Here is a 25,142-nt window from a genome sequence, read left to right as displayed (position 1 = left end):
CGGAAGAAGAAACCAGATAAACAGATTAAACAGTACAGAATTTATTCAGAATTTCCAAAAGTATAAATTGCTCAGGTATAAATTTCATACACGCTGCACCATTTCTTCCAGATCCACAGTATGTGTGGTTTATGGCATCACTTTCTGTGCCACGGCATCTTTACGCCAAGTGTGTTATAAAACATAGACGAGAATCCAGACAGTAAAGTTATCCTGAGTTCTTTCACATTTCTGACCCCCTGCGGTGATGGAGAAAGGTGTGTATTGTCCCTGCACTGTGAGATGAGGGGATTACCACCTTCTGAGGACTGTGTGCTTAGTCTGCAAGAGAGGAAACACATGTAAATGCAGATGTTCAGGAGCAAAGATAATAAAACTAGCAGAAGTGTTGAGATTATTTGGTGTCTGACTCAAACATTTTCCTTTTTATATAGGAGCTCATAGATGTGGACAGTGAAGTCGTGTTTGAGCTGGCCTCCTACATATTGCAGGTAATGTATGAGTGTGCTTGTGTGCTTGTGTGCTTGTGTGCTTGTGTGCTTGTGTGTGTGTGTGTGTGTGTGTGTGTGTGTGTGTGTGTGTGTGTGTGTGTGTGTGTGTGTGTGTGTGTGTGTATGAATGAGATGAGGGGGAATAAAGCATAAGTAAATAGGAAACACACTTTGTGCATTCATTTGTATCATCCATATTTAGTTTCAGTGAAGTGTGTGTGTGTGTGTGTGTGTGTGTGTGTGTGTGTGTGTGTGTGTGTGTGTGTGTGTGTGTGTGTGTGTGTGCGCGCAAGGGTAATGCAGGTGCAGTTTGGTTTGTGTTTGACCTTTTGCAGGATTTACACCAGATGGGAGATATTGAATCTCCCACTAGATCACTATAAAGTGCTGTCATGCTAACACACACACACACACACACACACACACACACACACACACACACACACACACACAAACACACGTAAGTGTGCTACACTTTAACCCTGATTTGACTTTAGTCTAACTCTACATTTCTCTTTTTCAGGAGGCCAAAGGAGATTTTACAAGGTAAAGCTCATGTTCATTCTAAATAATCATTCAAATAACACACACTTGGCTCTATGTATCACAGCGCAACTGTGGAATAAGAGCAGACCTCACACACACATACAGAGAGAGAGAGAGAGAGAGAGAGAGAGAATAAATGAATGAGTTGGGGATGGGAGTCCTGGGAACAGACAATGATGAGAGGAAATGGAATGCAGCGAATAAACAGTGTTAAGTTACTGACTCTCTCTCTCTCTCTCTCTCTCTCTCTCTCTCTCTCTCTCTTCTCTCTCTCTCTCTCTCTCTCTCATTCCTCTATTCTTTCTTTCTGATTCTCCTGATCTTATCTTCTTAATACATAGTAACACACTGACATTCACAGTTCACATTCATTGGTCTGATACTGGTGGAAAAAGGAAATCATATCAACATAATAAAAAATTATTGGAAACCAGACATACGTTAGCATGTAGGACGTATAACAGTCAACTAAAACACAGCAAAATGGTGACACATCAGCAGCACTGATTCTACCTTATATGGAACATTCCAATATTCTTTCACAACCAATGTACAAAGATTGGCACTGAGCATAAGCTAGCTAACAACCACAAAGTAATTAGCTAGCTGCATGTAACTGTTCAGTGTGTTTATAAAGTGTATTGATTGAATTGGTGAGGCATATCAGGCAGATGTGACGGTCATTTGCCAAAGAAAAACTTAGGAATTACGCATAGCCACAAATGAATTTGCATTCGTTTTGCCGCATTGAGGAGCAGCATCACAAGGTCGCATCACAGGAATGTGGAAAACGCGTAAGCTAATACGGGATTAAGACTAACTAATTAGCTTGCTGCTCAATTTATACAGCAAATTGACAAATATATCAGAATATAGCTTTATGAAGAAACTGTCTAGCAAGATATCTCTCATGCAATTATATTTTTTTGTATTTCTCTGAACTGCTTACTTTATTTCCCAAAATTTTTACTTCTTTTCCACTTTATGTCTGACAGAAATGATTAGGCACAACACTCAGCATGAGGACCTATTTATCTGTAACCCCTATATTATTTCACCTGCATAAATTTATATGACGTTACAGGTGCATGTGGAAGGACATGAACATGAGCTTGAATCCTTTACGTTTTTTTTTACCCTGAGGGGATTTTGCAGTGCTTTGTGGAAACTGAACGCATACACTAACAATTAGTATGTGTTTTGTGTTGCAGTAATGATGCCACACGGGCAGACCTGAAAAAACTGCCCGCTTTGCCCACACAGGCTCTCAAAGAGCACCCGTCCCTCGCTTACTGGTGAGACACACACACACACACACACACACACACACACACACACAAAATCACAGTGTAACTGATTAATATCACATGCACACCCAATGCATCATCACTTTATTTAAATTCACAGGGAAAAAAACATCTCAAACAATCTCAGTGGCCCAATTTAACTTTAGACGAGACGAATCAAGACGAGCTGCAGAGGTTCTGGAGTCATATCCACTGCTAAAAAAATGCCAGTTCGTTTCCCTGCATCTCTGTTACATCTACACAGCGGCAGATTTGTAGACTCTTTGAGCATTGCAGCTTATCGCTCTTCCTGGTATCCGGTTTCACTCCCAGCATCTGCATGCTGTTTGGTCTCGCTGTGGAATTTTAACAGGGCTGACAGCCACGTTCTCACGATCCTCCTGCCACGAAACTGTCATTTCTAACTCCGGCGCACATGTGTTTGTGTCTGGTTGTGATTTTTTACTTTTTTTATTTTTTTTTATTCCCCAGCGAGGACCGAGTGATTGAGCACTATAAGAAGTTGAGCGGCCAGTCCAGGGGCCAGGCTATCGTCAAGTAAGGCACTCACAAACAAAGAACGAATGAATATCCAATATTATTCAAAAACTACTGTATTCCTGCATGTCAACTTCCAACTATAAAACTAATGATTGTAGACATTAGAGGAACAGCTCTATATCTAACCCCTTTTTAAAAACACCAGGAGTATACCTCAGATGTGAACTGAGACATCCCACCTGCTGTCTTTTGGTTCTAAGTAGAAGCTTATAGACAGCCCCAATGGGATTTCAGGACCTCAAATCCTGATTGTCATATTCTCAGCTATTTACATAACATGAGCCAAACTTGTTAAAATATGTGTGGCGGTCTGGGAAAACCCTTCGGAAAGGTCCCCCGGGGATGAATTCTGTTCTTTTTGATAGTAACTCTGCCTGTAATATATTTCTACATATCTACTGTAATAAATGATAAATCTGTCCACCCCAAATGCGATGTCTTTTTTCAGACCTTAATTTCCCTCAGTTTTATGCAAAATAGTATGTTGAGTTGGAATCCAGTTTAATTGTTCTGCAGAAGCCTGTGTTTAAATCATTGCTAGTTGTGTCATTTCCTCTCGCAGTGAAGACTATACATTGATTACATTACAATTTGAAATCAGACACCAGGTATCAAACTATTTGTGAAGATCACACTCTTTCCCTTAAATGTCACTTGTACCTTGTCATTGCAAACATTTATATATATATATATATATATATATATATATATATATATATATATATATATATATATATATATATATATATATATATATATATACACACTATATGGACAAAAGTATTGGGACACCTGACTTTGGAAGATCATGAGTGGCCTGCTGTAGAGCTCTGATCTCAACCCTACTGAACACCTCTGGGATGAATTGGAATGCTGACTGCACCCCAGACCTCTTCACCTCACGTATATCAGTACCTAATTTTACTAATGCCACTGTGAGCACAGACCTCCATGAGAACACTCCAAAATCTAGTGGAACACCTTCCCAGAAGAGTGGAGGTTATTATAACAGCAAATGGGGACTAAATGTGGAATGGGTGTTCAACAAGCCCATAAAAAATCTTATGGTCAGGTGTCCACAAACGTTTGTCCATGATCTTTTATCCATTTTATGATTGTGATCTTAGTAAATATTATAACGTTGTTCCACACATGCATGTCAAAAATCTTTCCAGATTTTAATAAACACTAATATTAATAAACACTTTTTCTTGATGCTTTTTTGATGCTCTTTAGAAGTGATTAATGTGTGTGCATTTGGGACAGTTGAACAGGTCTGTGTGTTGAGTTATGTAGGTTTTCATCATCCTTTCCTCTCTTTTTCCCCCTCTCTGTCAGTTATATGAGCATAGTGGAGTCACTGCCTACATATGGAGTGCATTACTATGCGGTTAAGGTGGGTGTCTACTTCACTTCATAAGTGCATGGAAATGTATCAGTATTAGCTTCAGCCTAGACACACACACACACACACACACACACACACACACACACACACACACACACACACATGAACACAGTCTTCTCTCCTTCACATGACCCTGTTTGACACATGTTCTGTGTCTATGAGAAGGTGTTAGGTGATAATGTGGGCGTGTTTGGCACGATGCTGCCATCATCCATTGCCGATAAATACATTTTGACCCCAAACCCTGTTCTCTCTTACTGTGTCTCAGGACAAGCAGGGGATTCCGTGGTGGTTAGGGTTGAGTTATAAAGGCATCTTTCAGTACGACTACCAAGACAAAGTGAAACCCAGAAAGGTAAGGAACTTTCTTTTTCTGTTCTTCTCTTTGACCTCGTCTGGTGTACTGTAATTACTGCCTGTTTTTGTGGGTCTGCTGAGTTTTGCTCGCTTCAGATCACATCACATGACTTGTCCCAAGACATTTTGTGGTTTCGGTATGTGTAAGTCTGGACCATGTCGAGACAGTATGTGTATTTCAGGAAATAGGAACCACTGTCTTAAGTTTGAAAACAACAAAACATAAGCCTCCATGTGCATATTTTAAATTGTTTATACTCTATGTGGGGCCAAGCATTATCTTTTTATGCTTTTGTGTGTAGCACATCATTCTCCGACATATCTCATGACATCACCGAAAACATGCCAAGACTATGCAAGGTCAGAACCTCTGCCCTTTGTATGACCTCTGAAGTTAATGACCTCTGTGGTTTCCCTTCAGGGTGAAACGTGAGACAGAGAAACACAAACCTTTAGACAGATCACACTCCATAACTCACATCCTACAGCTCTGATACATTTTCAGTCCCTGTGTGTGTGTGTGTGTGTGTGTGTGTGTGTGTGTGTGTGTGTGTGTGTGTGTGTGTGTGTGTGTGTGTGTATATGTGTGTATATGTGTGTATATGTGTGTGTATGTGTGTGTATGTGTGTGTGTGTGTGTGTGTGTGTGTGTGTGTGTGTCTCTGTTTAGCTGCTTTCTTTATCCTGTGTCTCAATCGGCTGCTGTAGCTCAGAAGAAAGGGGAGGATTTGCAGAGTTTGTGTGTGGTGATGGAAAAATGCGTTTGTGCACTTTCTTCCAAACCCACTCTCTAAAAATAGCGTTCAAAGCCCAGTGTCATCCAGCCAAGCGTGAGGGCAAATGTACAGGCCTACTCAGAGAGATCTGTTACATAGAGACAAGAAAAAGGGCAGGACCGGGAGAGAGAAAGAGCGAGAGAGAGCATGAGGCTGGAAACGAGAAGGAGAGGCATATGAGCGAGAGCAAACAAAGACAGGAAAGGAGAAGCTAAAAAGCAGAAAGGGAACAAAAAAGAGACGCCGTTGCAGAAAATTTAGGCCAAGGGTGCAAGCGAAGCAGAACTCATAATCACCGCTTGTTACTGAGAAATCAGTTCACATAACGGAGGTGAGTTTTACCCGAATCGTTAATAGCAGATGTCTGCGTTTCGCCCAGCCTGTATCTGTGTTTTTACTGCACACAGTAATGGAGAACTTCAATCTCAGGCAGTGAAAGGATCTGAAAACTCTCAGAGCAGCATGAAATAGTTTTGTGCCTACAGTAAAAAAAAAAGTTAAAATGTGCATTTTGTAAATCTCAGTCAATGCTGCTATAATAACCATCAATCGGAAAGGCTTTCTACTACATATAGGAGTTTGAGGTGAAGTCAGCATTCTGGTTCATCCCAAAGTTGTTCAGTGAGGTTGAGGTCAGGGTTTTGAACAGAACACTAAATTCTTTCACACCAAACTTGTAACTGCAGTTACGCATAGCCGCATCATCGTTTACTTGCATAAGCATTTCATCCTGCTTCACAGTGACCCCTGAGAAATATCCAACAGCTCAGGGTTTTAGGATTCGACCTGGTGAGCTCTGAGGCAGCAGCATCTTCATTTACATTTCAAGTACTGCCCGTAGACTTCCACTGTACATACGTTTCAAGTAAGCCAGTTTAAGGGCTTTCCTTAGTCCAGAGTGGGCTAAAGATTTGGTTTATGGAGATTAGACAGTAATCTTGGTAAAGTATATAGTCAGACTTTAAATGTAGTTTCATTTTAGTTTTTTAATTGCTTTTGTATTTTCTTATTGTTTGCTTCCTTATGGTGGTTCATGCAAAAAATACTGTATATACTGTACAGTTCACACATGCTAATGATTATGGGGTGTTTGCCACCCATAGATGTGTGTGTGTGTGTGTGTGTGTGTGAGAGAGTGAGAGTGAGAGTGAGAGTGAGAGTGAGAGTGAGAGTGAGAGTGAGAGTGAGAGAGAGAGTGAGAGAGAGAGTGAGAGAGAGAGAGAGAGAGAGAGAGAGAGAGAGAGTTTGGAGTTAACTGAACCACATAGTAAAGTTGCAGACCGAGTTAGTGGTTAGGTTTATGTAATGGGATTAAACTCACTCCTGATGTGATACTGCAGTAACTTTGCGGGTACACGTGAGTTCACATGCTGTGATACGTGTAAGCACAGACTGTTCCATTTTTGGGGACATGTATAACGTAAACGTAGTTCATGAATGTAAAGGTCAATATTCGTGCCCTCTAGCCTGTGAACTGTGTGTGCTGTTATATACTGCTTTGTATGCCCTATATAAAAAAAAAAAACACTATATCATGATGCTTTCACCTCCTTGCGTAATCTTGGAGTTAATGAAATTAAACACATTCCCTCACTAAGCATGAACAGATGAATTATTGGCCGAGTTGATTTTTTGTTTTGTCTGACCACGGTATCTTTTTTTTACGAAAATAGTTTTGTTTTGTCTAGATGCACACATGTATGCTGCTTTTTAAGCGGGAGAGGGACAGGAATATACATGCTTTGCATGCAATTTTTTGTATATTGTTATTTGCTGCTTTTAGCCCGCCCTGCGATTTTTTTTTTTAGTGTCTACTCGCATCACTCTTTCTTCCTTAACGTCAATCTGAGAGTATGTGGTGCAGCTGTTCAGGGACAATTACTTTCCACTTCCATGAACTTTCCACCTGCATATTATCGAACCAATGGTACTGACAGGGACATCTAAAAGCCTTTATGCCTAAAAGCCTAAAGGTTTTGTAGTTTGTTCTTCTTTTTAAACAGTTTTTATTATTATTCTTGAGAACTTTAGGAAGGTTGTATTTATTCTATAATGACCATAGTTCAATTTGCAAATTATTTTTTTATATTATGTCCAAATACTTTTTTTCTATTTGATTGATTTATTTTTTATGGTTATGAAGAGGTTTTTTTTTTTTTTTTTTTTTTTTTTACCATGTTTGCACAACGTACAAACTCAAAAAACATATGTAAAAAAAAAAAATCAAAGTGGACATATGTACACTATATAGACAAAGATTTTAGACACCTGACAATAAGATACATACATGTAGTGCCAATTTGCTATTTCTACTGTTCTCTCTGATTTTGAAGTGTACTTTCAGAGATTTGTGCTCATTCAGCAACAAGGGCATGTGCAAAGTCAAGTACTGATGTAGTGTGACGAGGCCTGGGATATAGTCAGCATTCCACATCATCCCAAAGGTGCTCAGTGAGGTTGAGGTCAGGCCACTTAAGATCTTTCACTTCAGTGCTTTTAAAACATATCTTCATGGAACTGACTTTGTGCACAAGGACATTGTCGTGCTGGAACAGGTTTGGGTCTCCTTGTTCAAGTGAAGAAAAAATGTAATGCTTCTGCATCCAAAGGCATCCTATACAGTTGTTTGGCTCCAACCTTGTGGTAACAATTTGGGAAAGAACCACATATGACACATATAGTCAGGTGTCCCACTATTATACTATTATTTCCCCTTATTGTATTTACTGGATTACCCATTTAACAAATTATCCATTCAGAATAATAAAAAAAAAGGATTAAATTCATTCAGCCATTAAATTAATTGTAATTGACAATTAAATGTGAATCAATTAAATACAAAGGATTTTTCTTTTCACTTTTAAGACTTTAATTTCCATGATTTCTGTAGTGAGCATTTGTGATTAGTATTTTGGTTCATTCTTGAGATGTGTGTTTAAAGTTGTCTCTGATCCAGCATGAGTGCTAAGTGTGTAATTGTTTCCATTATTTTAACTGACCTCCCTCATGTACAACAGTCATTATGGCTCATAAAGTCTAAACACAGCACACACCACTCACCCTTCCTGTACACTCTCGGTACAAGTGTATATGTTTGGGTGTGTGTGTTTTATCTTTCCCCAGAGAGTAGCACTCTGTACACGCTCTCATTGTGAAAGTAGAGAGTAGGGTGTGTGTTGTTGTGTTGTGTTCTGTGAAGGTTAATAATAGTGTGTGATAGTCATAATACCGATACACCCATGACATTTACATTAAAGCAGTACAGCCAGACTCTCGGCTCCGAAACACTGAAACAGTTTATACCATGTAACATAAATTGAATAAAAAAAAACCTGAACTTAACTTAAACCTGATCCTTACCTTAACTGAAAAAACTCTAAAAATAACAAATATAAAAATAACTTATATAAAATATTTTAAGGTTCTTGATGAATATCAATAGAAGTATATATAAAAGTTATTGCAATTTTAATTATTTTTTTATTTACATATTTATTACTAAATTCTATTTTATAGGATGGATTTGTTTGTTTATTTGTTTTTATTTCTATAATTATTTATCTAAAACTATTTAAATAATCTTAATTGATGCTCATTCACCAATCCAGTTTATAAACTAAATTATACCCTTTATTATATTGATTTATTTTCTATATATCAACAGCATCTCTGACAGTTGCTGGATCTACAAAAGTTATATTATTTACTTGTTCTAGTGTGATGTTTCTATGGTTACACATTCTGACAGGTTTTATGGAGATGCATATATAACATTATGGAAGTAGTCTCCAGTGTCAGAGGTTGAGCTTTTGACATAGGAAAGTATTTGGTCAGAGAGCCTTGTACTTTTTGGGTTTTTCTGTAATGGATCTTTAAGAAGCTGATTGGTATCATGAGACAGATAAATGAGTTGCAGGTGAAGGACTGACTGCCTATAGTTGCTGCAGAATAAGTGATAACAGGAACTATCTTGATTTTTTTGGCATTCCATGGCATTGAATCTAAGAATAAACAGTAAATTTTTTGTTCCTGAATAAATAGAAATAATCTTTGGCAGGTTGCTGTGGTGTAAGCACTTCAGGACTAATTTGTTATAACAGCATGTCTTGTCATGTTTTTACTCTTTCTTCCAGACACTAATCTTTTTTCTGACCTTAATCTTAAACAAGATTCTGACCTTATTCCTGACCCAAATCGAATCATACCCGATCCTAACTGAGCCTGATGAGCATATCATAGTGCCTGCAAAGTGACCCGTACTCTTCCTGAGACAGTATGCAGGAGCTCAGTGTTGCTCTGTAGACCACGTTTTCACTCACTGTTTGTTTTTGTTCACCGATTCCCTTTCACTTTTTAATCCCGACTGCTTCCATTTAGTCTAATGAGGGCCATGAGGGTGTTGGCAAGGCTTACTAGTCAACACATGAACGCATACACAAACACACTCATGTAAACACACACACACACACACACACACACACACACACACACACATACACACACACACACACACACACACACACATCAGCTTTGCCATTGACCATGACAGCTTTTGAATCTCATGGCCCACCTTGTTGCAGCCTGGATGCTGTTTGGTGTGGTTAATTCTCTTTGCCTCATTGGCCACCGCTAGAACTAAGTGTTTAGATCGTCACAGATCATTCCAGGCGTTCCTCTCTTTTTCTTTCTCTCGCTCTCTCTCCCAGCGATACAATCTCCAAGATGAAAGCTGTCAAGAAAGTGTTGAGGTCAGATTAGATTTTTGTCCCGAGAGAACATCAGGCCTGAACACATTAACTTTGAATGTCGCTGTCTATCTGCAGTTTGGTTGTGTCGCCTCAGTGATAGATGGAGAACTTTCTGTGTGTGTGTGTGTGTGTGTGTTTGTGTGTGTGTGTGTGTGTCATCGTTGCCATTCTCCCTATTTCTCGCATATGTCCATTGTTTTCCCAGGTTGTTAAAATTCTTACGTTTTTTTAAAGCCAGCCTCCTCCCTCCTTTTTTTTTTTTTTGTTGCTTTTTCTCCTTCTCACTTTTTTCTCCTTCTTCCTTTTAATCCCCCTTTCGCTTCCTCTCACTTTTGCATGTGCAGACGAGATTTGGCCACTAATTGCTGGCTTGTATGCAACTGCGTTTTTAGTGGAATAATGTGTGGAATTCCTTTGGCAAAAGAAAATGCTAAATCGGATCGGTGCGTGCTGTCCCGAGCAGAAATGTGTAGCAGGGTTTAGTCTAAAAAAAGTCAGAATTGTTGCGCGAGAAAGTGATGGAAACTTGTATTTTTACTCATGCAGTTCTTTCTCTAACTTTATGCCCTTCTTTTGTTTGTCTTATCTATTTAACTGATGACTGCAGGACTTCTACATGCGTGTAATACACAGAACCCTACTGTGTGTGTGTGTGTGTGTGTGTGTGTGTGTGTGTGTGTGTGTGTGTGTGTGTGTGTGTGTGTGTGTGTGTATAATGAGAACCAGAACTGGGCTTTATGAGTGAATGAAAAGAAAGGAGGGGCGAGTCAAACAAAGCTCTGTGACTACTCTGCAGACACACACACACTCGCACATATACACACACCAGCATGTCACTCTGAACCCCAAAGACCCCGCCTACGCACAGTCCGTGGTGGGAGCAGGAAGTGTGTGTCCCGGAGGGAGGGAGGGAATTAGGGAGGGAAGGATAGAGGGAGGGAGGAGGTCGGGGAGGGCTGTCTCCTCCCTCTCTCATTCTCTTTCCAAACACACACAGAGTATACCCATACTTGCCCTCTAACACACACAGACACAGCGTACAGTATGCTTTAAGAGGATCTAACACACATCCACACACACACACACACACACACACACACACACACACACACACATCCACACACACATCCACACAACAGCTGGATTTCTCAGGAGGATGCCCAAAGAGCAGTATGCAACTTTAAAAGGACAAAGTGAGCATCGTTGCGGTTTGGATGTGCATTGCAGATCAGGAATTTAGTCATGGCCTGGAGTGTGTGTGTGTGTGTGTGTGTGTGTGTGTGTGTGTGTGTGTGTGTGTGTGTGTGTGTGTGTGTGTGTGTGTGTGTGTGTGCGTGCGTGCGTGCGTGTGTGTGGTCTATGTGCATGGATAGAGTTTATTCACAAACAATGTGAGAGAAACACTTGTGGGAAGATGTCAAGTCTTTCTCTCATCTCCTCAGGTGTTTCAATGGAGGCAGTTGGAGAATCTGTACTTCAGAGAGAAGAAGTTCTCAGTGGAGGTTCACGATCCTAGAAGGTAAATTTATATTACAGAACACACACACACACCATGACACATAACAACCCAAGAAGTAAAGAACTATTTAAGGTTTTTGGATGGATGGATGGATTGATGGATTGATGGATTGATTGATAGATATAGTGATGAAGGGATGGATAAATAAATGGACTATCATTCCTCATGGAACTTTAGACAGGTTTTAGAAACCGAACTAAAATGAAACACTTAATTGACAAAATTAGGATTAAAAAAAGAAAAGTTAAAAAAATATCAAAACTTGCTTTTGAGTCTAAACTGAATTTAAAGTCTAAACAGATGACCTGAATTCTAGTGTGGAAAATAACGGCTGGCGGGAAGAGCGTATTTGTGGTGTGGGAATATTCTAAATTTACCTCTTTTACACAAAAATGTGCCTGGTTTCTAATAATAACACACTGCGGTGCTGACACTGAGGGGAAAAACTACTGCACCTGCACCTGCATTAAACTTCAGAGAACTCGCATTACAAGGAGTCCAACAGAAACTGAAATATATGCCGTATAAACATAATAAAACTGCATGTACAAAATGTAAAAATAAAACAAAAGATATTTTGAAAGAAATCCGAAGCGAATAAAAAAAAAAAAACCTGTAATAACCCTTGCACACTTCCACTTTCTGACCTGAGTACAAACAGCAAATCACTTTACCACAGTCAATGTAGGAAGTGGGCAACTTTATCATTCAGTTACTGTACAATGGATCACTTGCTGCTTCGGCTATGTGTTTGTTATGTTAACTTTTAGTAGAGTGAGATTTATCGCATCATTACTGTGCGGTTCGCAATACCATTACACGCCCATTCCTCATTTCTCAGCTCTGAAATCTACAATATGGACCAAACACCAAATATTAGTTGAGCGTCACTAAGGAAATCAGCTCCTTCAAATATATACAAATATAAAATGGACAACTTGAATAGTCACACGTCAGCGGCGAGTATAGCTGATTCTTTTGTAATAGTTAAGGAACACTTGGTGGAGGCCCAAATCAAGATACTTTTGTTACTCCAAAGCAGATTTTTCCAGTAACGTCTAAATCCTTCAAATTCTATTGATTAATACGCAGCATGCTTTTTATCACTTTATAGTTACATTCAATGTCGTAGGTCCCCTGGTGGTCTAGTGGTTAAGATGCAGCGCTCCCACCATTGCGACCCGGGTTCGATTCCCGGTCAGGGAACCATCCCCAGCCACTCTTAGTGCCGGTCCCAAGCCCGGATAAATGGGGGAGGGTTGCGTTAGGAAGGGCATCCAGCGTAAAACATGTGCCAAATCAAACGTGCGGAGGATCCGCTGTGGCGACCCCTAACGGGAGAAGCCGAAAAGAAAGTAGTAGTAGTTACATTCAATGTCGTGAAGCTTTCATCACACATTAGTTCCCTCTTTGTCAGTGTCTAAAACTGTGTTACTACTGTAACTGGAGACTCGAACACTGTAAAAAATCGTTCTAAAAAGAATTTCGCCGTATCAGAACAGGACACGTGTGTTTAAAATCTGTTTATGTGGAGTTTTGTGCTGTACACGTTCCTGACTACATTGTTATCAAATCAATGGAATATTCAAACAAGTGCATTCATATGAATCTTGCAGCTTAAATGGCTGTTAGAGGTGCTGAAAATAAATCAATCTTCTGACCAATCAGAATCGAGATTTTTACAGTACTGAGGTATTAATATTTTTGGGGTATTAATAATTTTTTTTACTTGTATCCCGTGAAAAACATCAGAGAAATGTGGTATTCAAATACCATGTGAATGAATTTTTCCAAATCTTTCTTTCTCTTTCTCCCCCCTTATTTCTTTTCATTTTTTTTTCTTTTTTTTTTTGTCTTCCTGTCATTCCTTTTTCTTCCTCTCTATTCATGTATTACCGTTTATCATTTTTCTTGCTGTCTTTTTTTCTTCTTGTTCTCTACATAGTTTCTCAAACTCTCTCTTACATTCACTTCTCTCTTTCTCTCTCTCTCTCTCTCTCTCTCTCTCTCTCTCTCTTTTTCTCTCTCTCTTTCTCTCTCTCTCTCTGTCTCCCCCCCTCATTTTCTTTCTTTCTTTACACCTGGTTTTCCTGTCATTCCTTTCTCCCTCTGTATTCATTAATTTATTTTTTCAACATCGTTCTTTCTTTCTTTCTTTCTTTCTTTCTTTCTTTCTTTCTTTCTTTCTTTCTTTCTTTCTTTCTTTCTTATACTCTTCTCTCTTTCTCAGCCTTCCTCTCACACCCACTTCTTTCTTTCTTTCTTTCTTTCTTTCTTTCTTTCTTTCTTTCTTCATTCTATCCTTCTGTGTCTCTCTCTCTTTCTTTTCCTCTCTCTTTCTCTCCCTCTTTTTTCTTCTGCTTTGAGTCACTGAACACGTCATCTTTCAAACACTCCTCTATTTCCTTCTCCTCTATCTATCTCTCTGTGACACAGACACACACACTCATTCCTTTCTTACCTTTCTTTGTCTTCTCTCTATACTTCCTCTCTATAATCTTTCCTGCTGTTTCTCCTTTACCTCTCATTCTTTCTTTCTCATTTCTATTCTGCGTTTACGATCATAACTCACCCTTTCCTGGGGCCCTCCCATTCCTTTTTTCTCCATCTCTTTCTTTATCTTGCTCTCTTTATAGTCCAGTATTTTAACTCTTGACAGCAAGTAGAGTAACAAGATCCTATAACAAGTGTGTTTTCTGACTGAAAATATCACATCATAAAAGAGAATATCAGATGGAATTTGACTGTAGTTACAATTATGTCATTACACTTCACACTTACACACTCTCCATCTCTCTATCTGCTCTTTCTTTTTCTCTCTAGACGTTAGGGTGGTGTGTTTCGAGTTGTGAGCTCATCAGTAGCTGCTTCAGCTCTTTAGTACAACAACTTGTGCCAAGAGCCACAGCACAGATGCTGACTGATAAACCACCTCTGACATGCAGTTTAACCAGATACAGAGAGAGAGAGATAAAGAAAGAAATAAAGAATCAGAGACTTTGGGAGACAGAGACACCGTATTTATAGAGAACAGATTGAAAGATCTTTCACATGTTAATGCTATAAAGTACAGATTTAGGACTCTTCTCTCTGACCCTGTTCTAGCTTTCTGTCTGTGTTTGAGTTATTAATGACTTGGTAATGATCTCTCTCACACATGCACACCCATGAGAGTAATAGAGGAATGAGCTTTTGATAAGAGACGGAGGTTACGGATGTGTTTATCTTTAATCCCAGTGTGTCGTGTGTTTGATTGTATTGGTGGGTGGGTCGGGGGGTGTGCGTGTGTGTGTGTGTGTTCATGGTATTTTTAGACCATTTCAGTCTTTTTATAAAACTACTATAACAACGGGCAGACAGTGGTCTATCAAACCAGGACACACCTCCTCCGTGTGTGGGTCTGCGTGTGTATGTGTGTGTATGTGTGTGTATGTGTGTGTATGTGTGTGTGTGTGTGTGTGTGTGTGTGTGTGTGTGTGTGTGTGTGTGTGTGTGTGGGTGCGCACTGTGGGTGGTATAGTAATTATATATTTAGAGCTGTCCCTTTTGTCCCGAGACCTATTGCCTGAAATGAATATGTGCTCTTGCTAACACATTTGCATACAGTACACAATACGGTAAAAGACAAATGAATTAGGTACTAAATTAATGTGTAATATGTGAGAAAACTAAAAATATGGGAGTTATAAAGAAGGCTGTAGTTACAGGCAGACGTTTTCCAGGCCTCAGGACAGAGGGATTAACATGAGAAGTGTAGCAGAGGCTTCAGCTCGGAAACTATAAAACACGGATCATTACATCATTAATGTAAATAGGACACACAAAAAAAAACAGAGCATTAAACTGCAGTGTTAGATACGATACAGTATTATTGTATAATAATATAATATGATATGCATTACACTTATAACTATATTTATCATGCGTTTATAACAGAATGCCGACATAATGTATTATAAGCATCATAACACATTATAACAGCACTAACAACTGTCGTGAACGTCTTGATTTTCAAGAAAATTGTAGTGCACTATACCAATTATGGTACTTGTGAAGGATCTGTCTGTGTATCTACAACTGCAAACCTAATAATGCATTATATACACTGCTATAAACCATAATGATGTGCCAAAATGTATGTTACTTCTTGTGAAATAAAATTATTTGAGGTAAATAGAGCACATATTTTTTCTAGTAATAGTCTGGAGTGATTTAGAGTGGATTATTGTATTTTGTGTTACTATTTGCATTGTGTTTTGCATTTTTTTTTTATCCAAATTTGTCTGGGCTTCCTCTGGGTTCTCTGGTTTCCACCGACCTTCTAGAATTATTTTTCAAGCTGATAGGTGGATTTGCGCTAAGGATTCACTAAATGGATACACCTGTTTTTTTTGTTGTTGTTGTTCTTTTTGTAACTTAGCTAAGAAATGTAGAATTTTGCTCACTAGCTAGCTTTTTCAAAAGGCAAGAAAGCAAGTTATGTAAAAAAAAATGAAACTAGCTAGTCATACTAGCTAAATCTATTACTGTGCCAAGAATATTGTATGTTCTTATTGTGTTTTACTCTTTGTGTGGACTTTTGCCTATTTTATTTCCTCCAAATTTATGTGGACTTCCACGGGGTTCTCTGGTTTTCTCCGACCTCCAAAAAAAACGTGCTGATTCACTACATGTTAAGGAGTGTGTGCACGGTGATCAACTGGTTTTCCGAGGTGTATTCCCACCTCACGTTTAGTGGTCATGTGATTTGCCTGAAACCTGATCTCTTTTTTGTAACTTAACTAAGAAATCAATGCTGTTACTCGATAGCTACCTTTAACAAGAGGCAAGAAAGTATGTAAATTTGTGTTTGCAAATGATACGTTCATGCGATAGGTTAACCTAACATATTGTAATGTTCAGTTTAATGAAATTCAGTGAATATAAAGTCGATTTGTGTTCGCTCCAACTGCAGGGCGTCGGTAACGCGAAGGACGTTCGGACACAGCGGCATTGCCGTACACACCTGGTACGCCTGCCCTGCCCTTATCAAATCCATCTGGGCCATGGCCATCAGCCAGCACCAGTTCTACCTGGACCGCAAACAGAGCAAGGTCAGTGTGTGTGTGTGTCTGTCTGTCTGTCTGTCTGTCTTCTGTCTGTCTGTCTGTCTGTCTTCTGTTATCATCTTAATGGGGACCAGATTTCCCTAGAGGGATTGAACTGACAGCTTTAGGTCTATGGTTTAACTTAGCCTTAATTATCTACAGTATTATGTCATTATGTTCATTGATCTTTTCAAGAATAGTAGCACAGATAATGTGTGTATGTGTGTCTTAATTATGTCATTTGAACATAGATGTATATATGTGACAAGAGTGCATATAAAGTGGACATAGTCATATTAGATTTAATGCAAACCTTTTTTTCTTTTTTTTTTTTTTTTTTAGATAGACCAAATCAAATATATTTTTGCTTTCTAGTTATTTTTTTATTGCTTTTTTTGTTTTGTTTTGTTTTTGTTTTTTGGCCAGAAATAGATATTAGAAAGGCTTAATGTTGAGTTTTTGTATATAAAACCTTTTCTCTAATGTAACAAGAAATTATTTGTTTAAGCCTGATCTACCAAGATATTGTATCTAGTTAATGTTTGCCAAAGAAATAACTGGCCCAGCCATCATGTCTAATAATTAATTGGATACGCTCTAAACATTAAAGCAAGTCTTTAATATTTTATTTTAATAGGAGTAATACATTGTTTAGGTGAATATACAGTATTTTCATTATTTTATATACAGATGTTCAATTTACTTTACAGAAAGTCTACGTGGTTTTAGTATCGTTCTGTCCAGAATGATTTAATTTGCGGTCTACAGATTTTTTAATGTATATCCATGATTACATCGTGTTTAACTGAATTGTGTTAATGCGTTTCACAATTTGTCTAGCACTTCACACATGCCTGCACAGACACTTTCTTCCCTGTGTGGCTCCTAAAAGCGAGCCGGAGGATTGAGTTACACTTTTAAAAGCTGGGAAATGTGCGTCTCTCGAAAAATCCTGTCACACACTATACAGCTGGCTAGCACATTGACTACGTCTCTCTCTCTCTCTCTATACACACCTCTGTGTCTCCCCGCCTTTATATCTATCTCACTCTCTCTTACTCTCTTTCTTCCTTTCAGTCAAAGATCCATGCAGCACGAAGTCTGAATGAAATTGCCATTGACCTCACGGAGACGGGCACGCTGAAGACTTCGAAACTCGCCAACATGGGGAGCAAGGGCAAGATCATAAGCGGCAGCAGTGGGAGCCTTTTGTCCTCTGGTTAGTGTGTACACACACACACACACACACACACATATAGACACAAACACTCATAAATGTATGTATTATTGATGCTTAATTTCAATGTTACTGGTGGAATTTTTCATTTATGCAGTGTGTGTGTGTGTGTGTGTGTGTGTGTGTGTGTGTGTGTGTGTGTGTGTGCGTGCACGCGCGCGTGCGTGTGTGTGTGCGTGTAAATGTGTGTGGGTTTGAGTGAGAACAGCTTTCCATGCTGTTGGTTTTGGAAACCTTCCTCAGTAGCAATTATCATGGACAGAAAGCGAGAAAGAAAGCAAGCAATATAAAAAAAAAAGGAGGGAGGAAGGGAAAGCCGGTCATCAGCCTTTCACTTACAGGCCACATGAAGCGAGAGAGTTGAGAGATGAGATCACTGGTGTGAAGGCTCACTCAGGCCACTGTGCTCCAGTTCATCTGTACTTTACTCCTAATTAATGTGCACAATCTTTCAGACCTTCATTAAGTCTTTAATACTTGTGTATAAGCAGCAGGAAAGCAGCCAAAACATTTCTCCTGTCAGATCTCTGATTCACTGAGACTCATTATAGCAAGGGGTCACTTACAGGCAGACTATGGATTCAGTATTTTAATGGACTGAACCTGAGTACTTGATAAAACACTGGAGTGGAACCAAAAAAATGGCCGTAATTCAGTCACTTTAGTTTTTAACCATGAAGCAGCCCGGCTTCTGTATCAGATTCCCTGTTGCAGCTAATCCACATACATTGATGTTAAATATTTAGCTAAAGGCAGCAGTCAGAGCTACTAGGTATGAAGGGAACTTTTCCCAGAATTCATAGATTTTCTTTTTCTTGTTGTTTACTCGCTATTGTCTTGTTAGTGAAACAAAAGTGTTTCTTCTTCCTTCGCATTCCTGCAAGCCAAGTGCTAACATGAAGTGCAAATACAGAATGAAACCAATATGAAGGCAGCTGGACAACGTTACACAGCAGTGTGATGACTGAGGAAATGCTGCACGTGGGAAAATCAAGGCTTAAGAGTAATCCTGATTTCACCAGTCTCACAGAAAACTCTTCCTTAATTGTTTTAGTTATAAGAATTTAATTTGAACTGGTATATTGACCTTTAGATGGCTGTTGTTGTTTTTTTTTATATATATAATCAATTCCAAAAAAAGAAAATAATACAATCTACTATTAAAAGTATTTTTATTGCATGCAGGGTTTCATTTTCCAAACCTTTAAATAAATCTAATCTAATCAAAATTTGTCAAAACTTTGATCTTCAGGGACCTGAATGTGGGGCCAGAGTTAGATGCTTTATTCTCATAATTACATATTATATTTAATTAGTTTCCCCTGTAGTTACTGGATAACATGTTTGAGGGTGAATAACTGAATAATAATTCAGGATTTAAAAGGGTTTAGTGGAGAATGAGCCCTTGTCCCTTTGGACATTAATGAGTCCTGATGTGTGTGTGTGTGTGTGTGTGTGTGTGTGTGCGTATACAGTATATATCCCATGCTTCACCCACAGCTGCTCTAATCCTAGCTCTCCCCTGGTGTGAGTGGTGTGGAAGCTCAGAGGCCCTGCTCTATATTTACTGCCTGAAAGCAAGGGCTGATTTAGAGCGAGGGACAGGAGGGAGACACACGCTTCATCCTTACTTTTCAAAACAATAGCCCTCTGTTCTGATGACGGAATGTTCTTAAAAAATTGCGTGTTTGTGTTTCCTGGGAAAGAGTAGGGGGTCTTTCTTATCTAGGTACACACACACACACACAAACACACACACACATATATATATATATATATATATATATATATATATATATATATATATATATATATATATATATATATATATATATATATACACACATACACACACACACACACACACACACACACACATATAGACATAGACATATTTCTTAAAGGTATAAAAGAAACAGAGGGAGAAACAATCTCACTCAGAGGCCATATCATTCTGTTAACTTCAGTTCTTGCTCCCTCTTTCTCTCTGACACTGAAAAAAACTATAGAATGCCTTTTTTGAAGTGCAAGAAATCTGCTGTTTTTTGTATTCAGATACACTGGAGCATTATTCATTTCAGAGAAGGCAGGAGAATGAAATTCATTGTAATCTAGAGTGTCTAACGATCTCAGTTCTTCAGTTGATTTCAATTGTTTCAATGAATTGAAAGTGATGATTGTTTACCTGATAAAGCAAGCACTGGTTTGGTAATATGGGACATTTGTTTCAATGTCAAACCATATAAAAGTTCCTCTAACCCATTGTAAAGCCTTAATTTTTCTGTATATTGAACAGTTTTCAGGCTTTTTTGGGTAAAACCAGAACCTTTTGAACCTCAGTACACATGCATTTACATACAGAGAGTCTGGACAGGTCATGTGCATGGTCTCATGGTCACTGATCATTGAAAATTACCTGTAACTAATTTTCTGCCTGCTGTTCTCTACATACAAGCACACACTCTGCTTGACCTCAGGCCCAGTCTGCAGGCATGAAAGACACCACCTGCCCCCTGCCCCATCTTGCACACACACACACACACACACACACACACACACACACACACACACACACACACACACACCTGTTTAGCACAAGCCAGGTTTTGTGAAGTGCAGTAACACACAGCAGCTTCATAAATTACACTTCATAGCGGTATTAAAGGTGCATTAAGGGCTCAAATACTGTTCAACCACCTTATCAGTACATTCCATTCACTTCCTTTAAAACCTTTTGGCTATTAGAGTAGGTACACCAACACACACACACACACACACACAAACTCAAACAATCAAAGTGTTCTGCCTAACAATGAGTAAAGCTGCACTTCTGAACCCATTCATCTCTTCCCGGAAACATGTTCATGCACACACATGCGCACACACACACACGCACACAGTGTGTCCATTAATTGTTGAAGTGAACCTCTGCCCCCAACACACACACACACACACACACACACACACACATACTTTCAGTGAAAAAGGTCAGACTTGTTGTGTGCCCTTTATAATATTCCCAGTCTTGTATCTTATTGTTCCTTTGATTTTTTTTTCCCTCATGTTCCACAATTCAAGGTAGAATGTCTGATTGATTTTTGTGTTGTCTGTGTTCGCATGTGTACACAGGCTCCCAGGAGTCAGACAGCTCTCAGACAGCTAAGAAGGATATGTTGGCAGCTCTGCGTGCTCGGCAGGAGGCTCTGGAAGAAACACTCAGGCAGAGGATAGAGGAGCTCAAGAGCATCTGCATTAGAGAAGCGGTCAGACACACACTCACACACATTTATACACACAGCACTTTGTCAGATCTACCATTACTTTACCTAAACATAAACTGAATTAATGTCTGATACCAGAAATGTTTTTTTTTTTTCTATTGCTTGTAATAATTGGTACTTATAGGGTCTAGTGGTACCTGCATGTGGGACTAGCAGCCGAAATGCACAGAAATAAGTGTGTCAATGTTTTGTGTTTCAGGAGCTGACCGGCAAGCTTCCTAAAGAATATCCTTTAGACCCCGGAGAGGAGCCGCCTACAGTACGGCGCAAAATCGGCACGGCCTTCAAACTGGATGAACAGAAGATACTCCCCAAAGGAGAGGTGAGTTAAACCTTGACCCCAGCCGACCTTCGGCATTTCTGAAGAGCGATGAGCAATTCAGGACTCATCCACTTCCCGGCACACGTCCGGAGGACTCACGCAGCCGACCTCTGAAGATTCGATACAAATATTTTGTGAATTAAACATTCCAGAGCTGTTTCCAGAAATAGATCGAGTTTCTAGTCTGGCATGATTCAGTGTTAGTAGTGATGGCAAGTGTATGTAGAGCGTTAGCCAAATCAGCAGTTCGGGCATGAAGAAAGTTTTTTTTTAACATACTCGGAAAGTTATTTGTAACACACTCAGATGAATGCAAAATCCACCCACTTTACATGCATGAGTTTCCGGACACTTGTGATTGGATAGATTTGCTGTGGTTGACAAGATAGGAAGATGACTTGCCTCCCTCCCATACTGCCAGTTGTGCTTTTTAGACATCAGGTCACAGATCGTGTGTGTGTGTGTGTGTGTGTGTGTGTGTGTGTGTGTGTGTGTGTGTGTGTGTGTGTGTGTGTAAGTAATGTGAAACACTCCGTTACTATAGCTATGTTGTCACTCAGTGAGTGTATTTTGGATGAGATTTAAAGGGTGATATGAATGATTGTGTGTATGCTGGCCTGTGTGATTGGCTCTTATGTGGTAATGAATGTGGTAATATGTGTTCTTATCTGCTTGTGTGTGTGTGTGTGTGTGTGTGTGTGTGTGTGTGTGTGTGTGTGTGTGTGTGTGTGTGTGTGTGTAAGGAGGAGGAGCTGGAGCGTTTGGAGAGGGAGTTTGCTATCCAGTCTCAGATCACGGAGGCAGCACGGCGTTTGGCCAGCGATCCTCACGTGAGCAGTAAAAAGCTGAAGAAGCAGAGAAAGACATCGTACTTGAACGCAATGAAGAAGCTGCAGGACATCGAAAACGGCATCAACGAGTACCGTATCCGCTCGGGCAAGAAACCCACACAAAGAGCCTCGCTCATCATAGAGGGTGTGTAAAAAAAAAAAAAAAACACACACATCTGAGACTGACTCTAATGATTAACTTATATCTAAATATTTGCATGAATCAGGAAGACTTTATTGTTATAATTATTAGTGTATATTGGTAGTATATAATTGGTGTACACTATGTATGCTTAATTGTTCTAAATATTGTACAATACGTGAAAAATGTAGGCCTCATTACATTCTCTTCAGGCTGATTATACATTTGCTGGTCTGTGTCAGGTAACCACATATTTGAGGACGAACTATCCAAAAGCAGATACGTACATCCAAAATACTTCTAAAATAATTCTCTTTTCTGTTTTTCTGCCCCCTAGTGGGAGCATTAATGTTATGCAAGTCCCTAAAAGCCTGAAAGTTGTCCATGTTAACAAATATACAGATGTATATGGTGCATATAAGTATAAATTATGAGTTATTTACTTATAGGATTTTTTGTGGATAAAATGGTGGTCTGGATGAACAAGACATCTAATTCTTAATAAAGTAAACAGAAGAGCACTCAGGATAATTTAATTGTTGATGGCAGCTGCTACACTATAACTTTTATTTTTCGTGTGTGTGTGTGTGTGTGTGTGTGTGTGTGTGTGTGTGTGTGTGTGTGTGTGTGTGTGTGTGTGTGTGAGATAGATATGCTGGGGTTTAGGTTGGATTGTTGCTCTCTGAGCTCTTTTTTGCGATTTTTGAAGCTTCATTAAGTGAGTTAACAAAGTGTCCTGTGGTAAATCTGCCCTGCTGAGAGCAAGAGGAAGTGCAGTTGCTGTAAAACAGCATGTATGTGTGCGTGTGTGTGTGTGTGTGCGCGTGTGTGTAATAGTGTAATATAGTAATGTTAAGCACTGTGTTTCTATCTCTCTCGTGCAGAAGCGAATATCGGCTCAGAGGACAGCTCTCTTTCTGATGCTCTGGTGCTAGATGATGGTGAGTCTCTCTCTCCCACTTACACACAAACACTTTTTTACATAAACACACAGTACCTACGTACATGCATATATACATACAATCATACATACACACCCAGTGTGAGCTGGATAATAAACCTTAACTAGTAGCATATGCTGCAAATTGCTTGCTATTACCCAGGCGGCAGTCTCCTGATGGGACGTTTCCATAGTAACAATACCGTGCCTATTGAATTTCACTTTACAACCATACAATTATGTACACACCTGTCATACAAGCTATCATTGACCTCTATCAGCCCTTAACAGGGCTGTTAAAACCTGTAAAAATGACATAAAAATTTCAAGAAGAATGTAGTATTGCAATGCAGTTAAATATTAATGAGCTTATAATAGCATATAGCCTGAAACAGTGCAAGTATTAACAATAGTACTTTATTTGTATTTTATTTACATTAACACTCAAGTGACAAGCGTTCTAAATCAGAAATAAGGACTCAGCTTACAGGAGGCTAAAAGTTGGTGACCAGGTTCATTTCCAGGTTGAAACACTACCCAAAACGTAAAAGTTGTTAAGTAGTTATGCAAGGCATTGTAAAAATAAAAAATGACTCAATATCTGTAACTACTGCCACTAAAACCAAAACTACCTTCCAGCACATGCCACACATGCTTATGATGTCATGTTCTTTTCATCCCCCCCCCTCACAGATGACCCCCAGGTAGCAGGGACACCCACTTTTTCTCCAGTTTCCTCCCCTCATAAAGGCCTTCCTCCCCGACCTCCATCGCACAGCAGGCCTCCTCCTCCTCAGTCTCTGGAGGGTCTCAGGCACCTGCACTACCAGCGCAGCGACTACGACAAATCACCCATTAAACCCCGCATGTGGAGCGAGAGCTCACTGGACGAGCCTTATGAGAGAGTGAAGAAACGCTCCTCCCACTCCAGGTGTGCACCAATTATGCATTGTCATGAAAGTGAATGATGTGGTGCATCGATTTTAAAAAGTCTGCACTGAATACAAGTTGGCATTTGTATCGCAATGCACAATTTTAAGCATATTTGCATCAAATCGATTTATTTATATATAATTATTGGTAGGTGAGCTATACTTGTATTATTTAGAAAGTGACCAATCACTTATATGTAGGTTGTTTTCTCTTTAATAAGCTGCTACGTATCGTAACACCCCTAAAACAGAGGCGTGTCCTGAGGGTCACATGGAATATAGATTAACCTGGCAGAGGTAGAGCTGCATCTTTCTGGAGACAGGACAGAAAAAAAACCCTCTGGTTTTATTTCATCTTATTTATTTATTTATTTTTTGCACTACGAAGGTGCATTTGTAAAAGAGCATTTGAGTGATTTTATTTGCATTCACTGAAATTTTTTCAGGAATTATTTAAATGCTCTTTTGTTTCCACGCTCCGTATGTGTGTAGCAGTCACAGGCGCTTCCCAAGCACAGGAAGCTGTGAGACTGGAGGAAGTAACTCTTTGCAGAACAGCCCAGTGCGCACGCTGCCTCATTGGAACAGCCAATCCAGCATGCCCTCTACTCCTGACCTGAGGACCAGGAGCTACGTCCATTCAGCCAGGTACTGTGTATATATTTACACACAACACACA

At 39.4% G+C, this 25,142-nt stretch overlaps 1 protein-coding gene across 18 annotated transcripts in view; it reads left to right on the top strand.

Annotated features, from left to right (window-relative positions):
- frmd4a (FERM domain containing 4A) overlaps positions 1–25,142 on the top strand; it is a 155,068-nt gene that overhangs the window by 119,295 nt on the left and 10,631 nt on the right. For 8 of the 18 annotated variants that reach the window (XM_083551744.1, XM_083551747.1, XM_083551759.1 and 5 more), the window contains exons 6-20: positions 435–491; positions 1,015–1,037; positions 2,249–2,332; positions 2,816–2,881; positions 4,223–4,280; positions 4,561–4,647; positions 11,616–11,692; positions 16,647–16,785; positions 17,857–17,998; positions 21,146–21,279; positions 21,497–21,619; positions 22,363–22,594; positions 23,476–23,532; positions 24,225–24,462; positions 24,956–25,111. In XM_083551744.1, coding sequence (XP_083407870.1) covers positions 435–491; positions 1,015–1,037; positions 2,249–2,332; positions 2,816–2,881; positions 4,223–4,280; positions 4,561–4,647; positions 11,616–11,692; positions 16,647–16,785; positions 17,857–17,998; positions 21,146–21,279; positions 21,497–21,619; positions 22,363–22,594; positions 23,476–23,532; positions 24,225–24,462; positions 24,956–25,111 — 1,673 coding nt within the window. Of the gene's footprint in view, positions 1–434; positions 492–1,014; positions 1,038–2,248; positions 2,333–2,815; positions 2,882–4,222; positions 4,281–4,560; positions 4,648–5,472; positions 5,757–11,163; positions 11,367–11,615; positions 11,693–16,643; positions 16,786–17,856; positions 17,999–21,145; positions 21,280–21,496; positions 21,620–22,362; positions 22,595–23,475; positions 23,533–24,224; positions 24,463–24,955; positions 25,112–25,142 lie in introns of those variants that run through there. The other 10 variants (XM_083551760.1, XM_083551758.1, XM_083551754.1 and 7 more) reach the window with 5 other exon arrangements.

The sequence above is a fragment of the Silurus aristotelis genome (genome assembly GCF_946808225.1).
Source record: "Silurus aristotelis genome assembly, chromosome: 10".
Lineage (NCBI taxonomy): Eukaryota > Metazoa > Chordata > Actinopteri > Siluriformes > Siluridae > Silurus > Silurus aristotelis.
The sequence above is the reverse complement of the archived record's forward strand: the minus strand, read 5'-3'. Positions and strand labels throughout refer to the sequence as shown.